This window comes from Felis catus, chromosome B1 (genome assembly GCF_018350175.1).
Source record: "Felis catus isolate Fca126 chromosome B1, F.catus_Fca126_mat1.0, whole genome shotgun sequence".
NCBI lineage: Eukaryota > Metazoa > Chordata > Mammalia > Carnivora > Felidae > Felis > Felis catus.
In genome coordinates this window covers 82,167,401-82,189,018 of record NC_058371.1, presented here as the reverse complement: position 1 = coordinate 82,189,018, position 21,618 = coordinate 82,167,401, and the positions used below count along the sequence as shown (strand labels likewise).

Here is a 21,618-nt window from a genome sequence, read left to right as displayed (position 1 = left end):
AGTATAATGTGAACGTTTTGATAAATCACTGCTTTTCACATGAGTCAGGATAAGCATTTTGGACCTTGGCGAATGTTTTCAAAAGTATAAGGTTAGAAGTCAATGTGTTTTTGAAAGGAATGGCTCCCTAGACCGCGACTCTTCCATTTGCCATTCTATTAATTGTTTTTCTCCCTTTTAAGCCAGCTTGGCTGAACTAATCACTAGAGGTTCATTCTCCCCAGATGCTCACTAGAAACAACTTGATAATTTGACATTTCTGGAAGGAGTGAATGATTTTTAATTTCATAAAGCGACACATAATTGAGAGGAGAAGATGGGGAGTAGTAAGAAGAGTCAGTAACATGCACACAAGGGCTTCCCCCTGAGCCTGGACAGCTGGTCTGCGGGTCTGCCCTGCCTCCAGGCTCCAGCGCTCAGGATCTCAGGCTGGGCAGTTTCCTGGTGAAGACTATCACTGAAGCCTCCCATGTCCGGTGGTGTTTCTGGCCTTTTGGCCTCAAATAGACCCTGCCTCAAAATTAAACCTTTCATGCCCAATCAACATATTTCTCCATATAGATCTTGAAAAATCACCCAGACCTCAAAGATAGGTTTGCATTTGTGAGGAAAATCATGATGTGTCGGTAACATACTTTAAACAGATGATCTAATTCTGATGGCCAATTCAAGGTAAATGTTGGCCTGTCGATACTTTAATCTCCTGACGGTGGTGGTATACACCCCCTCTTCCCAATCTCTGAACATTTAGGAGCCATGTTATGCTACATAGTTTACAAAGCTAATTTTGAGATACACTAGCATATTTATATCATACATTAAATTTTTTTATCAGTATCGTTAAGAGAGTGAGTATTTCTCTGAAATAACTTGAGTAATTAGTCATGTGTCTAAGAGCCAACCAGATCACTACCTGGAAGCTGACTTTAAAATACGAAATCATAGGGGCGCCTGGGTGGCTCGGTCGTTTGGACTTCCGACTTCGGCTCAGGTCATGATCTTACAGCCTGTGAGTTCGAGCCCCGCGTCAGGCTCTGCTGACAGCTTGGAGCCTGGAGCCTGTTTCAGATTCTGTGTCTCCCTCTCTCTCTCTGCCCCTCCCCTGCTCATGCTCTGTCTCTCTCTGTCTCAAAAAAATAAATAAAAACATAAATAAATAAATAAATAAATAAATAAATAAAATACGAAATCATATGTAATATAATAATTAAACAAATGTAAATCCTACATCCTAAAAACTTCAGAATTACTGACTTTTAAAAAAATTGTTTTCTTTTCATTTATTTTCTTGTAATTCAAATGTCTCATTACGTTTCTATATTTGGCACCTTAACAAATGCCAGTGATGCCCCCACATTCATTTATGTGGCAGGTGAATCTCTAAAGCGAACAATTACCTTCTGTCACTTGTGGATTTGTTTAAATCTCTTTCCCTATCTCTCTATAGTGCATGAATTCTACATTCCTAATTCCTGAAAAGCAGTGAGTACAGTTCTAAGCCATGTTGCTATCCAACTCAAATTGTATCTCAGATGATTTGATTAAAAACTATAAAAGAACTGCTTTCAGCAAAAGCTCCTTATAGTGGAACGCAAATATTTGTGAAGTGGGAATAAAGTACTTACCCTGCACTTCAGCTTTAAAGTGAAATACATGCGGAAGAGGAATTAATCACAAACTAAATCCCACCCCTCAGCTTTCTTATACATCCATCAAAGAGATTTAAATGTGCTTTTCTACAATCAATTCTTAGTCATGCATCCCAGCTTTCAACATCTCATAAGAAGAGATATTTGCTTAATGAAGTTATTTAAAAAAGCAACATCAAATCAATACTAAAATCACTCTAAGAAAAAAAATCACTCTAAGATCATCTGAAAAATAGAGGCTCATTTTCATTCATCACAGTCATTAGATCCATCCCCTTCAATGAGATTGTTTTGATTAATATTAAGCATATTGTAGCTTACAAATGAAGAGGTTGGCTTTTTTGACATTTCAATTATGCTTTGGTAGTTCTGGAATATTTGCATCCACTTTCTTATTTATACACTCTTAAAAGTGTTTCCACTTTGGGTGGCATCTCTCTGAAAGCAGTTTTTCTCTAATCCAAGAGATAAATCAAACAATGGTTATTAAAAGTGAGCTTTTATACCTACAACTTAAAAAAAATTTAATGTTTATTTATTTTTGAGAGACAGAGAGAGAGACAGAGCATGAGTGGGGGAGGGGCAGAGAGAGAGGGAAGGACAGAGCCCAAGGCAGGCTCCAGTCCCTGAGCTGTCAGTGCAGAGCTGGATGCGGGGTTCGAACCCACAAACCACTAGATCATGACCTGAGCTGAGGTCGGACACTCAGCCCGCTGAGCCATCCACTACCCCCCGCCCCATGCCCACAACTTTAAATTCTTCAGTCCATGCAGAATCCCACCACACACAGCTCTGTGCTTCGGTAGTAACACATGGTCTTCTGGGGGAGAAGAGCAAAAGAGTGCTTCCATTACCAAGCATAACCTTGTGAAGAAGTCGTAGTGTTCGAGACTTATTTCCCTCCTGTAAGATTTCCAAGGGGTAACTTCTAGCTGTTTGCCTCAGGAGACGAGACGGGTAATGAAGTAGCGGGGGTAAGGTGATGTCCTAGCAGTTGCTTCATTTCAGTTTCTGTGTCGTATTCTTCACCAGTTTGGATAATGCCTCAGACTACAGAGAAAGCCCTCACTGGCTTACTAGAATTTGAACTTTCAAATCTCTGATCTAGATAATTTCAGATACTATAATTTCATTATAGAAATTCCAGGACTACTTGTGGGATAAAGCAAATGCTAAGACCATATTGAGTTTCATCAAGCTGAATTAGCAGGAAAATAAAGATAAAATGCCTTTCTATTTAAGAACATAATGATGTTTTAATTGTTACAGCATTTGGCATGCCTAATGTATACAATCCTTGACATTCATGTAATAACAAAGAAAGTTGTTTGGGATCTTTTTTTTTTTTATTTCCTAGTGTCCCCTTTCCTCTCTAGCATTTCTCCCACCCCCGTCCCAGCCCTGGTGTTTAGCTCCCCTCCCGTTTCTCCATCCTTCTGTAAAGAAAAGCTCGATGCTGTGAAAGGGTACGTGTAAAAATACCTCCTTCCTCTGTAGATAGGCCAAGGCTGCTTATTACCTAGTTATGATGAACAGACCACCATCGTTGTGACAAGTGATGTAGATGCCTCCAGGGTAAAACAAAGGTTTACATATTACACAAGCAATTTAACTGTTTTCTAAACATATTGCCAAGACAGTGGGAGTTGGCAGCCCACACTGTGTTTTAGGTTTGGGAGACTTGGATTAGAAGTGACTGCTGATTATGAACCTTTTTATTTGTCTTCTATGAGCTACAAGCAACCTAGTAACCCAGCAAAGAATCACAACAGTTAAACTTGTCCTCCTAGCTTCCCAAGATTGCATACACAAATCACTGGATAAAAGTGGTGTAGGGGTCTTGTGCATAGAGAGCCACACAAGACAACTGTCTTGTTCTAACCCTTAAAGAGTTCCGCAGAGTGAAATGTTTCATGATCTTTTTTTGTGCAGTGGGCAAGGAAGAAAAGAGTTTGGGCAAAGATTATCCAGAAGAAAAGAAAGAGACTCTTTTGGGGTTCCAGTTGAAACACAATAAAGAACATAATTAACTTCACAATTCTTTGTGTTTTTCATTTGACTGCAGGGAGGAGATGAAAGAGGTCTGCTAAGCCTCGCATTCCATCCCAATTACAAGAAAAATGGAAAGCTGTATGTGTCTTATACCACCAACCAAGAACGGTGGGCTATCGGGCCTCATGACCACATTCTTCGAGTTGTGGAATACACAGTATCCAGGTATCACTCACTACAATGCACTGAGGCATAAATATTTTTCAATCTTATCTTCTCATTATCTCTTCCTAATTATTTTAGAAACAAAGGTGACCGTAATTAAACCACAATCTCCACCTTGCTGAAAACCCCCTATGTGTCCTTAAGGAGAATTGAGAAAAATGATAGCTTTGGCACTTTTCCTCTCTTATCTTTCAGCTTAGGTGCTACTTCTGAAACTTAGAAAATAACGTAATTTTTCATTAGTTTTTATTAGTTCCATTTCAAGCATGTTTCCTTATTTACGTGCCAAGTGTTTGCTCCCCTAATTTGTGTACCATTTTTACCTTCTAGTGGATTCACCTAAACACCTTTAACAATCATGGTATTGTTTCCTCCCCCCAATGTAGAAAAAATCCCCATCAAGTTGATTTGAGAACAGCCAGAGTATTTCTTGAAGTGGCAGAACTCCACAGAAAGCATCTAGGAGGGCAACTGCTCTTTGGCCCTGAGGGCTTTTTGTACATCATTCTCGGTGATGGGATGATCACACTGGATGATATGGAAGAAATGGATGGGTTAAGGTAAAAAAGAAAACAAAACCAAAAACGTTCCCCTTGATGTTCAAATGTCTTAAGTGTCAGCCGGGGAGAAAGGGTCAGAGCAGTGAGTTAAGAGCTGTCTTTGGGAAAAAAAAAAAGAACCATCTTTGAATTATGTCTCCTTGGTTAAACATTTAACTTTTCTTATGGGTGTTTGCATTTGTAAAATGAAGAAAAATTCAGTAATATGCTGATGATATTTTTGGAAGTCGCTATACCCAGATGTTCTAGAATGCATCAGTGCTGCGTGGTTTGCACAATACACAGGCTGGATGCACAAGGTCCAGTGGCGCTTCTGGGGGCGCAGAAAATCCAGGGATTGGCAAAAACTAAGGAACAGCTGCAAAATGTAGCACGCTACTGATGCTGCAGTCCTCGGCCACTACTCAGCTGTGTCAAGGTGCTGCCGTTTCTGTGAAACCAAACTGCCCCGGTTTCCTTTCCCCACGATATGGAATTCATAACTTTAATAATTTTGTCTCAAATGGGGGAATGATTCTTTTGACTGTGGAGCGACCTTCCCACATTTAGGTTAGGTAACCTATGTAACAAAAGCAGAAAACACTGACCCTCTTTGTCCAATTTCTCAGTGATTTCACAGGGTCGGTGCTGCGGCTGGACGTGGACACAGATATGTGCAACGTGCCTTATTCCATCCCCAGAAGTAATCCGCACTTCAACAGCACCAACCAGCCCCCGGAAGTGTTTGCGCACGGCCTGCACGATCCAGGCAGGTGAGAACATGACCTGCCCCCCTCCCCCACCACCCCGCACCTGCTATAAACCCGAGCCCGGCCGGGATTCGGGAACTGGAAAAAGAATGAGGGGGGGCAGGCACCGGGCAGCCACGGGTGGTGTCCAAGGTTGCACCTGTAAAATCACACCAGCTCATTATCTCAGCACTCTTTCTTCTATTAATGTGTGAAGCAGATTGAGACGGCAGATTAGACATATGGAAGAGAACAAATTCATGGAGGAAAAGTGCCTTAAAGTTCTAGAGTGTTGTTTTTAAACACTATTGGACTAGTGCAATGATTAAGAGTTCCGTTTTTCAGATTTAGATGATAAACTTTTTAATTTTTCTCCTTAAACCCCTCTAAATGAAATTTTCCATACGCACTGAAGGGGGGTGGTAACAGCTTTTGAGGATGCTGTCATGATTAAATGAAAACCTAGAAAAAAGGCAAAATAGAGTGCCCGACACACCTGATAGGTTTTAAATAAATTGTGTTTCTTATTACAGCTTCACTTAAATATGATGATGCAGTATGAGTTTGTAAGGAGTTGAGCTCAATGTTCACATTTTTCCACCTGAAAAAAAAATTATAAGTAGTAAAGGAATTCATACTGACCGTTTACTACAATGAACTATAAAGAAAGGAACACTGAGATGTATGTAGAGTGAGAAATTGGGGGTACACTTAAAAAATGCTATGGAGTATAATATAGCAATTCTGTGATGAAAGCTTCATCCAATCTGTGGTCTCTTATTCATACTATGGGATATTTGGCCACATTCATTCATTTACTAGCTAAGTTATTATTGCTATTTAATGTTTATTGAGTGTTCACTATGTGCAAGGTGAGTATTTCTCGAACTTTTTATTTTTATAATCCCTCATGCCCTTCATCTCCCCTCCATCAAAGTCCAAGTCTACAGTTCATTTCCTTTTTGGCATCTCAGCAGATCTTAAAATCTGTGCGACAGGGAGTACTTACGGTGGGTTCAGGATGTGGAGGAAACTGTCACATTCCATTCCTATAGCTCAGAACTCGCAGATACCACCGCAAAGCAGCACTTTGAAGTTGAGCAGCCTGAGTCACCACAATCCCACTGGAGCTTTCGTGCAACCTTCCAGGGGTCCTGGACCCTCAGTGCAAAAACACAGGATGAGGCACTTTACAGACCTTGCATATGGCAGGATGCCTATGCTGTAGAGTCTTACCTCCTCCGGCAGCAGAGAGCTTAAGGGAAACTGCACCTCCCTTCAAGAGTATTTCAAGCGGAGAAAGACTTAATAAAGCAGAAAAGAAAGTAAAACAATTCTTGGCTAAAAGTAAAGCTGACTTGTGTTAAGTACCTTGGGGCAGAGTGCTGAACTCAGTATCTTACGCACATTATCTCATTTGTGACATTCAGCAGTACTCTGAGGTCCTGCTGACATTAGATACCGCTCTTTTTCTTTCTTTTTTTTTTTTAAGACTTCAATTTTAAAGACGGCAACATTGGGCAGAAGGTACAGAGATTTCCCACATGTCCGCTGCCCCCACACATGCCCAGCCTCCCCATTAGCAACATCCCCACCAGAGTATTCCATGTGTTACAATGGATGAACCTACATGGACACATCATTATCACCCAAAGTCCAAAGTTTCCATTAGGGTTCACTGGGGATTGTATGTTCTGTGGACTTGGACAGATGTATAAGGACCAGTACCCATGTGTACCCACCTCTTTTTTTTTTTTTTTCTGAAAAGAAACTAAAGGTTAGAAAGGTCAAGTGGTTCCCAGTGGACATAGTATTCAGACAGAGGTAGGCCTGATGGCATCCAGCATCTCCACTTTTGGGAGACCTGGCCTTTTCTTCCAGATTTGTTCTTTTCTTGATAGAAAGTGGTCAAACCTTCTTTTGTCATAGTTCCTCCATCTTAAAAAGAAAGGCAAGATGGGAAAATGTTCTCCCCATCCATGGATTTAGTTCCACCTTAAGTCACAACACGTCTGTGTCATGTTCCCTGCCAGGCATTGTACTCTGTGAATCGTTGAATTAAAGACAATAAAGGGACTGTTGCCACGGAACAACTAACTCATCTTTGGCAGGTCAGGCTTAGAGTTTCCCTATTATGAATGGGATCATTTGGATGCAACAGTTTTTATTTTGTGGCTGTTATTGTTGTTGAGATGATTGCTGTGTGTGACTCTTAACATGTCTTAAGCCCCAGAACCTACTCCCGGGTTGTTTTGTTTTCTCGTTTATTTAGTAGCCCCAAAGATTTGGTTTGGTTGTTAAGTCATTAATGTATTTTGTTGACCTAAAGGAGTGATTCCCAATGGGATTATTTTGCCCCCAGAGAATATTTGGCAATGCCTAGAAACATTTTTGGTTTTCACAACTCTGGAGGAGGGGTTCATGCCACCGACATGCTGCTAAACGTTGTACATGCTCAGCACAGAACCTCCTCCTTCCAGTTTCCCGCTCAAAGAATGGTCTGACTCAAAATGTCAAGAATGTCAAAGTTGAGAAACCTGAAAACAAAACAACACTGTTTTCCACATTTGTGAGAACTTCAGAAGTAATTATATTATACAGCTTCATTCTTCTCGCAACCCAAACTCCACATGCCCAGTCCCTCATTGACTTAAACATTCAACACATATTGAGCCCCTTTGATATTCTTGGGTTTGAATTAGGTAACAGAAACACAGTGATAATGATGTTGGAAGGGGTCCCTGCGCTAATGGAGTTGACAGTTGGTGGCTTAAGTCATAGAAATATTCTAACCCCAGATTGGGGGTGACGTGAAGACACAGTCAATGTAACATAAAAGACTTCAGTGGTTGTGGGGACCAGCTTTATTTTATACCTTACATTGTAGTGCATGCTTTGCAGCTTGAGCTTTAGAATATAGCCATTCCATGTAAAAACACAAAACAAAGACCAAAACGAAGCCTGTTTTGTGTATTGCAGATATGAGTTGCTGCTGCTGAAGGTTCTCCTACCTTCCCAGCATGTTATATATGCGATAGTCCTTAATAACAGCACCAACAAATGTTTCAAGTCAGTGTGTATGTTCATACTAGCGAGAGATACCAAGGAATATTAGGAAATATTCTCCAGAGATCATTTAGCTTCAGCAGAGTGAACAAACAAATCAGGATGTTTCTGCTTAGGATCCAAAGGAAATAGCCCATAGGGTCCTTGCCAGCCCACCAAGGGGTTCCTCTGTCAGGAATCTCCAGTCTCAGTTTAGAAAATACCCTGGTAGGAATTCATGGATGTCTCCTTTTTGTTATGCAGATGTGCTGTGGATCGACATCCCACTGATATAAACATCAATTTAACAATACTTTGTTCAGACTCCAATGGAAAGAACAGATCATCAGCCAGAATCCTACAGATAATAAAGGGGAAAGACTATGGTAAGTAGAACATAATTTGTTGATTTGGCTTTAATTCGGGCTTTGTTTTACTTTAGCATATTCATTGAAGAGAAAAGGATTTCTACAAAATGAGCTTTTGGGAAGGCATAAACACACTGACCCAACAGTGGTAAGCGAGTAAATTGCACACGTTTTTAAAGGTCCAGTGACTCTTATGAGCCCCAGGAATTCCATTTGGGTAATTATCTTTCCAATGGATTAAACTGTGCTCTGTAGGTGCAAAAAATTTAATGGACCTTCAAAAATTAGCTGTTTATATTTTGCTCCTCTGAGAGTCAAGATGAGTAACTTCTAATATAAGGCAGAACTTGTCATAACATCTTATATACAGTGGAAAAAAACAAGTTAAAGGTAAGAAATTCCTCCAATCCCCAATATTCTAGTCTCAACAATTAGAAAAATTGTGTTTCAAATAGTAATGTAATTTCTTTAAGATACCCATTGTAGAAGAAAACAAAGTAATTGACATGTAAAAACATGTTATTTACCCAGGTCATGAAAATGGAATGTTGAGACATTACTTTTACTAACATGATTACTAGAATGTTTTAGAGATATATATACAAAATAAAGTTGGATAATAATGAAGTCCAAAAATCTTAATATTTTTCAGTGTTTTATTATTTACTCTTTTTGGAGGAAGCAATATATCAAAATTATTATGATTCAGGGAACACAGTAGATTAAGATTATTAAATTGATTACTTCTTCTATTTACTCATTCAATACAGATATTTATTTAGCACCAGGAATGAAGCAGCTGTGTTAGTTCATGTGGTATTCAGTTATTTTACTTTATTTTTTTTTCAGGTATTCGTGTGTGCGCGCACACACATCTTATAAAAGCCAAACCAAAGAATAATGTGGTTTGGGAAAAAAATCTCATGAGTCACTAGTTTGATGGAATTTTGGCTATATTTGTAGATTAAACTAAATTCTCTAATCACATTAATTGGGCCTCAGCTGAAACTGGCTACAATATTGATAGCCTTATATTTATGTTTTCAAAACACATCCACAGAATCCCCTCACAATGTATACATATATCAAATCACCACAATGTATTCTTTAAATATTTTATAATTTTATTTGTTATCTTTACTTCAATAAAGCAGAAAACAGAAACGAGAACAAAATAACCACGTGTCAGTACTGACTACATGCCAGCCCCTGTAGTAACATTATAAATTTGATTCTTTCATTCACGAAACAACTCCGTGTGATAGGCACTATTATTGGCCATATTGTACAGATGGGGAAACTGAGACACAAAAAGGTTAATTATCATACAACGTAAGTGGCAGGGCCTGGATTTAAACCCAAGCTGACTGACTCCAGAGTTCATGACCTGGAAGTTATGCTTCCTTGCAGTGCACTAGTTAAAACTTAATCTTTCCTACTTTTTATAATATATTCACCCTAATTACATGGGAAGGGACAATTACTTTAAAATTACTGTCTCTCCACCAAAGTTTTTGCCTAAAATACTGCCTGTTGATAGTGACTTATTTGACATTAAACACATAAGTAGCAATTTTCAGATTAATTTGCAACTGGCTTTAGATCTTTTCCATTGCAATTAGTGTACATGAATTCAAGTATATAATGGCATGCATGGAAAGATTGAGATATGTGACTACACACATGTAATTTTAAAAAGAATGGCTGCAATAGACTTTGTTAACCATACAACTCTATAAACAAAACTCTTAAAATAGTTTAAATGAAGATATTACTTGAGTGATAATGTTTTTAAATATACAAATGCAGCTTTAAGGACCTTTTATTTCCGTTAAAATATGAACTCTCCAACATTTTATATAACTTGACAGAAGTCTGGATTAATTTACTACATATATGCAGAAGCATTTCTACAAAAAAAATCAACACAAAAAAATTATAATTTTTTAAAAGTCTTTGGTTCTTAAGTAAATAACCATGATTTCCACAATATCCAGATTCTAATGTCACTGAAAATTTGGTATGTGTGACAATTATAACAGCAAAGCATTCACAGAGCATTCCCGTTTCAGTACGATGCACCTGGAGAGTCTTAATATTTGATATGGTTTAAGCAACGGGAATTATTTCTACTAAATATCTACAACAAGGGTTCTGCTTGTGTACTGTGGAACATACTTCAAATGTAAAATAAATGACCATAATAGTATTACTTGGCCTACATTACTTTTATTTCATAAAAAATATGTTTCATTTGATCTAATGTTACATTTATTTCTTTCCAGAAAGTGAGCCATCACTTTTAGAATTCAAGCCATTCAGTAATGGTCCTTTGGTGGGTGGATTTGTTTACCGAGGATGCCAGTCTGAAAGACTGTATGGAAGCTATGTGTTTGGAGACCGGAATGGGTAGGTTTCCTGGTACCATAATTTCATGTATCAAATGACATATCCATCAATTAGTGGGCAATCTTCCATAAAATATTCAAATGATTGTCTCCCTTTGGGGGTCAGGTCAGGCACACACATAAAGACTATTATTTTCTTTTAGTTCATTATCTATGGTGGTTTTGTTAAAGAACTTCCTAAGAGATGCTTTTTAAACAAATTTGATTAAATTCATAATATAATTTTTAAGAGCAGAGAGGTCTTCATATGGACTTTGCATATGATGTAAGCTTTTCCCTTCATCCTTAACATAAATTTACCATGATAATGAGTTACTTGAAAACTATTGTTATACACGAGTTGTGCAAGTATTTTCCAAATTATTTGGAAATTGGAAGGCTTAGGACTTTTGTTTTTGCCATACTTTTTAGGACGTTTAACAATAGAACTCAGTTTGTCTTTATTGGTAAGAATACTACAAAGTTACATTTTAGCCTAATTTTTAGAGGTCACATTGTGGATAATTAGGAGGAACTCTGTGATGAAACCCAAATTAAGAACCTTGTTTCCCCAGTCACTGGCATTCAGGCATATGGCAGAGCTGATATGCTTGGTCACTAAAAGGAACTAGAAAAGTGTACTGACCCCATGATCTTCCCCCTGTCCCTCTCTCTGATTAATAGCACAGCATGGAGTCTAGTCCTGGAGAGGAAGTATCATTCTCTGGATGAAGGGGAGGGCTTTTCTCATACTCAGGTACTTTTAGTGCCCCCCTCCAAACAAAATATTATCTTTAAGTACTTTCTCCCTACATGAGAATTTCAGAGTATTTGCACACATTATGGGCTATATTACTTTTCCTTTTAGAAGCCAGGTTCATGGCACAACAATTATTTATTGTGAGCTTTATTCTAAGCCTTTGATTTATTTATTTTTTTAAGCAAACGCCTATTTTCACTGTAAGTTTACGGTATGTTTTCGTTGTAGGAATTTCTTAACCCTCCAGCAAAGTCCCGTGAGCAAGCAATGGCAAGAAAAGCCACTCTGTCTCGGCAACAGTGGTTCCTGTAGAGGTTACTTTTCAGGTCACATCTTGGGATTTGGAGAAGATGAATTAGGTACTGTACAAACCATTTCTATTAAGTTGCTTTCTCACTCCCTTGCCCAAGAGGCTTTGTTTTAATAAGAAGAACAATCTTGTCCTCCATTTGCTGACAATGGTAACCTGCCGCAAAGATGACCCACTGTGGAGGTTAGAGATGGCCCAGTCACGTGTTCTTTCCCAATGAGCTTTCCCTGGGCATCTTTTAGTCTTTTCTCCACTCCAGAAATATAAAAGTAACAAAGCAGGAAAATGGAAGGCAAGAACAAAAGAGAATTTTTGAGTCCTAAAGAGAGAAAATCTTAAATATCTACTTAAACTTTAGGTAAAGTTGTGTCATTTGTTTCTATTCTCTATCTGAAAGCCTTTCCATGTCTCTTGGAACAAATTTTTAAAAAATTGTTGCAATCTGAGTCTCACCTTATCCTCTATTTCTGATTTTTTTTAATCCATTGGGACATGCAATTTGTGTAAGATAAGCTGAAGTTTTAGATCTGCTTTCCAACAGAATAAAAATGATCTTCTGAATGACGATCTATGGGATAACACATAATATGTTTCTTCATATGTTATCAAAATGTATGTAACTTACAAGCAAATAGAAGTTGAAATTGGAATGCAATCAAAGAGAAAAAATGCTACTAATTTTAAATTATAGAGATAAACATAGCTTTCATAATGACACTGTTTAAAGGTCAGCACCCAAACAAACCATGGCTACTATGCTCCCCCAGGCTGAGAGATGAATTTTAGGTGTTAAGAAAGAAGAGTTGTGTTTCCCATCTGAATCCGAATATTTTCTCTAGAGGTCCAGCTTTGGTTTTATTACATCAAATGGGGAATTCATAAGTAAATACTTTTATGCCATTCACTTAGTTTAACAAGGGACTTAACATGGATTTCAGAACCACAGGGATACAATGATTTAAAGAAGAGAAGTCCAATCTGTTCTTTTCTTGTTCCAACATTGAAAACATTTACAATTAATTTTCCCTTGGTATCTCCTAGCCCGCTCAGAAAAACCAAAGAGATACCCTTCTCCACTGAAATACTCTGTAATGTAATTTAAATTTCATTGGCAAACCCTGGTTTTAAAATATAAATGAGGATTAAATTGTTTGTGGCAGAGTTAGAAATGAATATTTAGATGTTGTGACTGAATCATTCTGAGTTCCCCAGACCTTACTGCAAATGACTCACCATCAGTCATCCTGTTAGTGTCACCACCGTTGGTCAAAATATCCAAACATCTATCTGCACTTAATACTATGTTGGGAGTAGACCTAACAAATGAAGCATATACAATCCTTACTGTCAAAAGCTACAGCATCGTGTATACTTTATAATTAAAATTAAACTGGCTTTCACTGAATTATGCCTTAATGTGATACTCTTTGGCTTTAATTAAGAGCCCTATGGGGGTGCCTGGCTGGCTCAGTTGGGGGAGCATCCAACTCTTCATCTCGGAGGCATGAGTTCAAGCTTCACGTTGGGTGTAGAGATTACTTAAGAGGGCACCTGGCTGGCAAAGCCTGAGGAGCATCCAACTCTTGATCTCAGGGTCGTGGGTTCAAACCCCATGTTGGGTGTACACATATGTATATGTGTGTGTGTGTGTGTGTGTGTGTGTGTATATATATATAGAGAGAGAGAGAGAGAGAGAGAGAGAGAGAGAGGGACATATCTATCTATATATAGTGTCAACTGGTAAATGCTTTGGAGAAAAGTCCCATTGTGAAGAGGGTTGGGAGCAGTGCAATTTTAAATAGTGCAGTCAGAAAAGATGATATTTATGTACAGACTTGAAGGGGGAAAGAAAAGCCAACCTAGTGGAGATCTAGTGAAGGACAGGAGGCTGGGACAACTTGGGACAGATGCTGTGACAGGTAGAGCCTGGAACAGAAGCTGAGATAGGAACTGAGTCAGGAGCCTGACGAAGAACCTGAAACTGGGGGGGGGGGGGGGGCCTCCTTAGACAGGAGCCTGGCACAGGGGCTGCCTCATGTGTACAAAGCCAGGAGGCCACTGTGGCTAGGAAGGAGTGAACAAGAGGGTGAAGCATAGCACATGAGGTCAGAGCAATAAGGGGAGGCATCATAGGCCACTGCCAGGACTTACTTTTGCTCTGAGAGAGATTAGAAGCCATTGGAAGTACTGAAACAAAGGAACGTGATCCAACTTAAATGATGTAACTTGCTTTAAGGATCTTCTGTGGATGGTATGTTGAAATTAAACATGGAAGAACAGGGAGAAGCAGGGAGATCAGTTAGGAGGCTCTTGCCCTAATCCAGGACACACTGGTATCTGCTTGTTCTGGAATAGTAGTAGGATGTGGAGACAAGTGACTGAATTCTGGATGCACTGTGAAAGTAGACTTGTGAGACTCTCATAATCCTTTTTTTTTTTAACGTTTATTTTTGAGAGAGAGAGAGAGAGAGAGAGAGAGAGAGAGGGAGGGGCAGAGAGAGAGAGAGAGAGACAGAATCTGAAGCAGGCTCCAGGCTCTAAACTGTCAGCACAGAGCCTGATACGGGGTTCGGACCCACCAATTATGAGATCATGACCTGAGCCGAAGTCGGATGCTTAACCGACTGAGCCACCCACGTGCCCCAGAGACTCTCATAATCTTTAGGCAAGTGATTTTCTTGAGGCTGTGAGGAGATATATAGAGAGATACAGATACATGACATATACATGCGCATGCACATACACACATATACGTACACGTACATACATATGTACATACATACGTATACATATGTACAAATAGATACAAAAATAAATATAAAATATCCATTTATTGGGACATCTGGGTGGCTTAGTTGGTTAAGCCCCCAACTTCGACTCAGGTCATGATCGCATGGTCTGTGGATATGAGCCCCACGTTAAGCTCTGTGCTGACAGCTCAGAGCCTAGAGCCTGCTTCAGATTCTGTGTCTCCCTCTCTCTCTGCCCCTCCCCTGTTCACACTCTGTCTCACTCTCTTTTTCTCAAAAATAAATAAACATTAAACAAATTGAATAAATAAAGAAAACAAAATATCCACTTATTTATATGAAATAATCTGCTTCGACAATAGGAAGTAAGGCTTTATAATACTGTAAATTAACTTACTGTATTTCACTTTTCACAGGTGAAGTTTACATTCTATCAAGTAGTAAAAGTATGACCCAGACTCACAATGGAAAACTCTACAAAATTGTAGATCCCAAAAGGTGAGATCTCTTTATACTCCTTTAAGTCAAGCAGTTTGTCCAAGTTGTTTTAGTGTCTTCACATTGAGGACGATGAATTGCAATTAGCAATCAACAAAGATGAACACTTCTGCCTTGTTCATATGCCAAGTGCTATCCTGGGAGAACCCTCCACTCCAGTCTATGAGGGCTAGACTTGACCCTGCTGAACTTTATAAGCCCCATTGTGTCCATATATTCATGTCATTCTTGTTGCCATCGGAGAGCAGCATTTGATTTGTGGAATCAGCATCCTCAGTTACACGCCAGAAGAGGACCCTAATGTGAAAGGTATTGGCTTTCATTTTGGAAGCAATAAATCTTCCTCTTCTTTCTAGAAAACTAGAAACATATTGGCAGACATTATAGCTATTCAGTATGATTTTTTTTGTCAGGTAATAAAGATAAGCTATTTGGCAATTTCAACATCTGAGCCTCATTTCAAAACTATCTGGAAGCTCACAGCTGTCATGCAGGCTAATGTGACTAAACAAATGGAAACTAAAGAAATGTCATTTACCGCAGCAAGAGGAAGATTTGATGTTTAATCTTCTATTTTTATTTTTTTTTAATGTTTATTTATTTTTAAAAGAGAGAGAGACAGAGACAGAGACAGAGCATGAGCAGGAGAGGGGCAGAGAGAGACAGAATCTAAAGCAGGCTCCAGGTTCTGAGCTGTCAGCACAGAGCCCCACGCGGGGGCTCCAACTTGTGAACTGCGAGATCATGACCTGAGCCGAAGTCAGATGCTTACCTGACTGAGCCACCCAGGCATGCCTAATTTTTATTTTTTTAATGTTTATTTATTTATTTTGAGAGAGACAGAGAATATGAGCGGGGGAGGGGCAGAAAGAGAGGGAGAGAGAAAGTCCCAAGAAGGCTCCAAGTTGTCAGTGCAGAGCCTAACAAGGGGCTCGATCTCAAGAACCATGAGATCATGACCTGAGCTGAAATCAAGAGTTGGACTGAGCTATCCAGGTGCCCCGAATGTTTAATCTTTTAAATAACATATTTATCCCCCTTGCTCTTTTCCACCGACACATCACAACATTGTTATCTTGAATCATAATTAGTCAGTTCTTAATTTCATGGATAAGTCGGAACTATCAGAAGCTGATAAAATTATATACTGTCAAATAGATATTAGCCATGAGTTTAGAAATAACTGTTATAGAACCTAGGTGTCCTCAAATACCACTACTGTTGAATGCACTGTTGCCAGACTCTAGCTCCACCAGGGTGTGAATTTCAAAATCTTTCTGTATTAACTTATCTTCCTGAGCCCATTTGCGTATTTAAATTCCCAAATTTCACATCTCTTTAAAAAAATTTTTTTAATGTTTATTTATATTTGAAGGAGAGAGAGACAGAGAGTGAGCGGGGAGGGGCAGAGATAGGGAGACACAGAATCCGAAGCAGGCTCCAGGCTCTGAGCTGTCAGCACAGAGCCCTACGTGGGGCTTGAACCCTCAAGCTGTAAGATCATGACCTGAGCTGAAGTCGGACACCCAACCACCTGAGCCACCCAGGCGTCCCTCACGTCTCTTTTAGAAGAAGAAATTCCAATATCTAAAAAGTTTGCTAAAAGCAAATTTACACTTTAAAATATTATCTGTAAGTTATAGTGTATGTTTTTCCCCCAGAAAACAAAATAGAGAGTTTTGTCCTCTTCCCATACCACAAAACACTATCTTTCTTGAGAAAAGTGTAAGTTAACATTGTACTACAGAACAAAAAAAAAGGAGTGATCAGTCCTAAATGGTCTCTTGGCGTATCATTTTCTTCCACGATAAGAGAAGCACCTATTTATATGTTGTAGATCTTTTCCTCCTTGGATGTGAAACGAATGTCCTCTTTGCGAAAAGCAAAGTGATGAATGAAAAAAATAACAGGCACTTCAGTGGTGGTTGAAGTTGGCAATATTAAGAACAAAAATCAAACTAACGTTAATGCACAAAGTAAGCATTCTAATGATTCATAATGGTGTCTGTCTAGGGATTTCACTCAGATCTAATGCCCTTCGTTTCAAAATAGTCATTGTTATTTCATTAGGTTTGTCAAAGCTGATATGCTTTTACAAGCTTCCTGGTAGTCTTATAATGAATTCTTCCTCCTCACAAAATCTTTCTCTCGTCATCTGGATTGTTTAGTCTGCTGGTGGTGAGCTGAGGTGAATTTTACACCTTCAATCCATTATTCGTGTCTAATTAGCAGGGTTTCCATAAGGGACCTTGGCTTTGTGATCTGAGGGCCTCCTCTAGTAGGGTGGTCTCAGAGTGACATACCTGAAAAGTCCTGACTTCTCATTACAGTGCCTGTTTCTGCTGAGTCCTGTCATGTGTGGGGCCAGGGTTCAGATGTGTGTTTGGTTTTCAGAAGGTGGGGGTAGTAACAGAGTCCCAAACACACTGTCCTTGTACACAGGCATGGACATAAATTTTAAGATTAAACCAACTATAAGAAAACAAATGTTTTCATAAACATTTGTTGGGAGCCTCATGCTGTTTCAATTTGGATGCCAACTTTTATTATTATAGTATTTCTCCCTAGATGAGTTGAAGTTCTATAGAAGCAGACCCTTCAGTGTACGTGAGCGGGATTATTTTAGAAACGTGAGCTAATTACTAGCTTAACATTGTTCAGGATGTTAAGAGCTTGAGAGCCAAACTGTTCCTCCAAAACTTTTGAGAGAGAATTTGAAGAAAGAGCCTCATGAACTAAAGAAAACAATAGATAGACATTTCTTGTTATACCTAAAATCTAACTCAAATTAAAATCTTAGGTTAATTGTATTCTTGTGGAGGAGTTCCCAGACTTGTAACAATAATGTTTTCAGAATCATTACTTTCAAACAGCACTTGACTCATGGTCCTAGAAGAGAATAACACCAAATTATAAAATTTTTATATTCTATATTACATGTCATAGAAATTACATTCTTACTATAAGATTTATGTTTTTTGTTTTTCCCTGCACACACACACACACACACACACACTCACATATAACAAAGACGAGAGAGTTTAAAAACCATATGCAACATTCTTAAGTCATTTTGGCAAAACTAGATTAGGTTACAGCATTAACCTCAGTCTATAAGGACAATTTGGCCTAATGCTATTTGTTACATAAGCATTTACGTAAGCTTAAAATTATTTTACACTGGGCATCCTTGTCAGAAAAGGATGGCAAGATAACTTGTTAGAAAAATCAAAACTCATTATTTATCATAAAAACATGCAAATTCAATAACACTACAACCAGGTTTTCCTAAACGGTAACTAGAACTCAGGAGTCATTTAAGGGAAAAGTAGAGAAAGAATGAATTTTCCTTCATGTTAGAACATTGAGGGCCACCTGGGTGGCTCAGTCAGTTAAGTGTTCGACTTCGGCTTAGGTCATGATCTCTCAGCCCATGAGTTCGAGCCCCGCGTCGGTCTCTGTGCTGACAGCTCAGAGCCTAGAGCCTGCTTCAGATTCTGTGTCTCCCTCCATCTCTGCACCGCCCCTGCTGGCACTCTGTCTCTCTCTCAAAAATGAATAAGCATTAAAAAAGTAAAAAGAACATTGAACACACTTCAGGAATATTGTCAAAGTTGAACCACTTGCATCTCGCGACAGAGTGGAGTTAGGATCAAGTCAATACCAATCACCCAGCTTCCTGAGTCAACTCACTGGATCCCCAAAAATCTCTAATATTGGGTCCTGCCTGCCCCATCTAGGGGAGCTTCTTTGGCCAACAGTTCCAGAAAACAGATTTCAATACACTGAGTACAAGAGGTGGGCAATAATTTTAGTTTCACCAAAATTTAGTGCCATCTAAGACTAATCAAGACTAGGAACAAGTCCATCTTGACTTGTTCACAGAGTCAACTGGTCTTGTCTCTGAATTTTCCTTACGGAAGGACCCTGCATGAAGTTATTTAACTCTACTGTGCCCCTTTGCTCATTAAGAGAGTACAGCTGATCATTCTGCCCCTTCCTCATTTCTGTGGAGTGCCTTTGAAGATAGTTAAATAATACATTTAGAACATAGTGAATTCTGTAGTATTGTTGGTATTCATCCTATGCATTCAAGAATTATTTTCATGTGGAGCCCTTGGCTGACTCAGTCGGAAGAGCGAGCGACCCTTGATCTCAGGGTCGTGAGTTTGAGCCCCGCGTTGGGTGTAGAGATCACTTAAATAAAACCTTAAGACAAAAACATGTATATAAAAAAAAGAATTATTTTAAGGTGATCTCTTCCATTTTCAGGATCTCTTCCCCAAATTGGGGTAAAGATGTTGTTGGAGCTTTCAAGAGCTCTTAATACTTAGTTTCCAAATGTCCAAGCATCATGCCCTGGTTGCTTGCTCTGAATTAAATCTTTTCAGAACCAAACAAATGCTCCTGTGGGGTGGAAATTAAAGAATTCTAACAGTTACATACCGTCCAAGATTTATTTTTATAGAACATAATTTTTTTTCATACTGCTGCCAAAGATTCTTTAATTTTTGTGTCAGATGAACTTAAACCAAATGACCCCCCTTTTTTTTTATTCTGAAACATTTCCAGGGTTATTTCTCCAGGAATCTGTAAAACAAAATTCTTCCTAATCATATTGATTTAATTACCATGTACCCAGTCTTGCTCTATTTTAACATAGTGCTTATCTGTTATCCAACCACGTCACACAAGACCATTCCCTTAAGAGGTCTACAAATTAACAATGCAAATTCCAGGCTTCAGAAGTCATCTTATAGAAACGTTGTATCTTCAGACTCCTGCAGTGACCAGTACCAAAAACTGCTCCCCATGCCTCCTCCCCATTTCTCCCCTCCATGGCCCTACTTACTGCCTTTTGTTTATTTTTTTCTTAATATCCTCATCCTACTCCTTATTATCCTGGATGCTGAAGAATACTTAAAAAAAAATCACTTCATAAGAGGAAATCAGTTGTTTATCCTTCGCATATGTCTCAGGGAGCCTGCACGCAGCCCTGCCATCCTAAGGAAAGTCACACATAATAGAGAGGCTTTAGCCCAATAAGCCAGTCTAGTCCCAATTCATCAGTCAAAGTTTTATGCAAGTGGCCCCCCTAGGTTGATAAATCCCCACAGTGCCTGTTGACCCAGCTGCCGAGTCCTCTTGCCGCAGGCGGTGTTTTCATGGCCACCCTGACAGTAATACAAACTGTTTAGCAGCTCCATTGACCTTTCAACTATTAACAGGGACACAGGCTCCACTAGGGACTAGTTTTCAAACATGACAGAATTTCTTAACAGTAAAGGTCATGAACAAGTATATGCCCTATAAAAATCCATTCAGCATGGTGGATTTGAAGTCTAAAAGACAAGGATGCATGTTTTACATGTTTGTTATTATTCTTCTTCTACATATCGGATAACTACAAATGGATATATTCTTATCTGCCAGCTTGTATTTTATTCTTAATTAGCTATACTTTATGTTGCGATGCATAACACAATTTTGACTGACAAATCCTTTCTAAGCTGCTGTATAGCATTTGAAATTTTGAGGATAATATTACAAAAGAATGGGATAAGATCAAACTAAAAACTTCTATGAATGAAGGAGCATGCATGCATAATGTATGGTAATGACCTAAGAATAACTGGAATTTTGGTCATACTTTACTAAGATTTGCATATGGATACATATGCACACACATTTAAGCCCACTCAGGTAAGCCACACCCTGCTGCCTAGAACCCCCACCTATTTCAAAATAAATAGAAAATATTATTTAATAATTTATGAAAAAAAATCATTGTCGCTTAAAATGCTTCTATAAGGCGTTCTTTCTCTCTCTCTCTCTTTCACTCTGTCTCTCTCTCTCTCCATATATATACACATATATATCTCCATATATATACACACACATACATATATATATACATATGTATATCCATATATATGTGTGTGTGTGTGTGTGTGTGTGTATCTTATTTCCTGGAGATGTGACATATGACCACAGCATTCAAGGGAATTTTCTGCTTTATACTAATTGTAGTCTCTCTTAAACTATCAGTTTTGAAATGTTGAAATATCAATTCCTAGAATTAATTGTACAGATTGCAATGAAGACTTCTTTGCCACCGAAAATGAAAAATATGAATAATGAAGAATATATTCTTCAAAATAAGACTCTTTTGTTGAGTAGAAAATTCTTTTTTTTATTATTTTTTTGTTTATGTTTATTTATTTTTGAGAGAGAGAGAGGGCATGAGCAGGGGAGGGGCAGAAAGGGAGACACAGAATCTGAAGCAGGCTCCAGGCTCTGAACTGTCAGCACAGAGCCCAACACGGGGCTTGAACCCATGAACCAT

At 38.8% G+C, this 21,618-nt stretch overlaps 2 protein-coding genes across 3 annotated transcripts in view; one reads left to right on the top strand and one right to left on the bottom strand.

The window, feature by feature from the left end:
* Positions 1 to 21,618, top strand: part of HHIP (hedgehog interacting protein) — a 95,776-nt gene that overhangs the window by 54,558 nt on the left and 19,600 nt on the right. Inside the window, exons 5-11 of the mRNA XM_003984977.6 lie at positions 3,715 to 3,866; positions 4,253 to 4,426; positions 5,035 to 5,178; positions 8,464 to 8,585; positions 10,853 to 10,976; positions 11,943 to 12,073; positions 15,191 to 15,272. Coding sequence (XP_003985026.1) covers positions 3,715 to 3,866; positions 4,253 to 4,426; positions 5,035 to 5,178; positions 8,464 to 8,585; positions 10,853 to 10,976; positions 11,943 to 12,073; positions 15,191 to 15,272 — 929 coding nt within the window. The remainder of the gene's footprint in view (positions 1 to 3,714; positions 3,867 to 4,252; positions 4,427 to 5,034; positions 5,179 to 8,463; positions 8,586 to 10,852; positions 10,977 to 11,942; positions 12,074 to 15,190; positions 15,273 to 21,618) is intronic.
* The window catches only part of ANAPC10 (anaphase promoting complex subunit 10), a 312,895-nt gene continuing 306,410 nt past the window's right edge, over positions 15,134 to 21,618 (bottom strand). For both annotated transcript variants that reach the window (XR_006596715.1, XR_006596716.1), the window contains one exon: positions 15,134 to 15,632. The gene's annotated coding sequence lies outside the window, so the exon portion shown is untranslated. The remainder of the gene's footprint in view (positions 15,633 to 21,618) is intronic.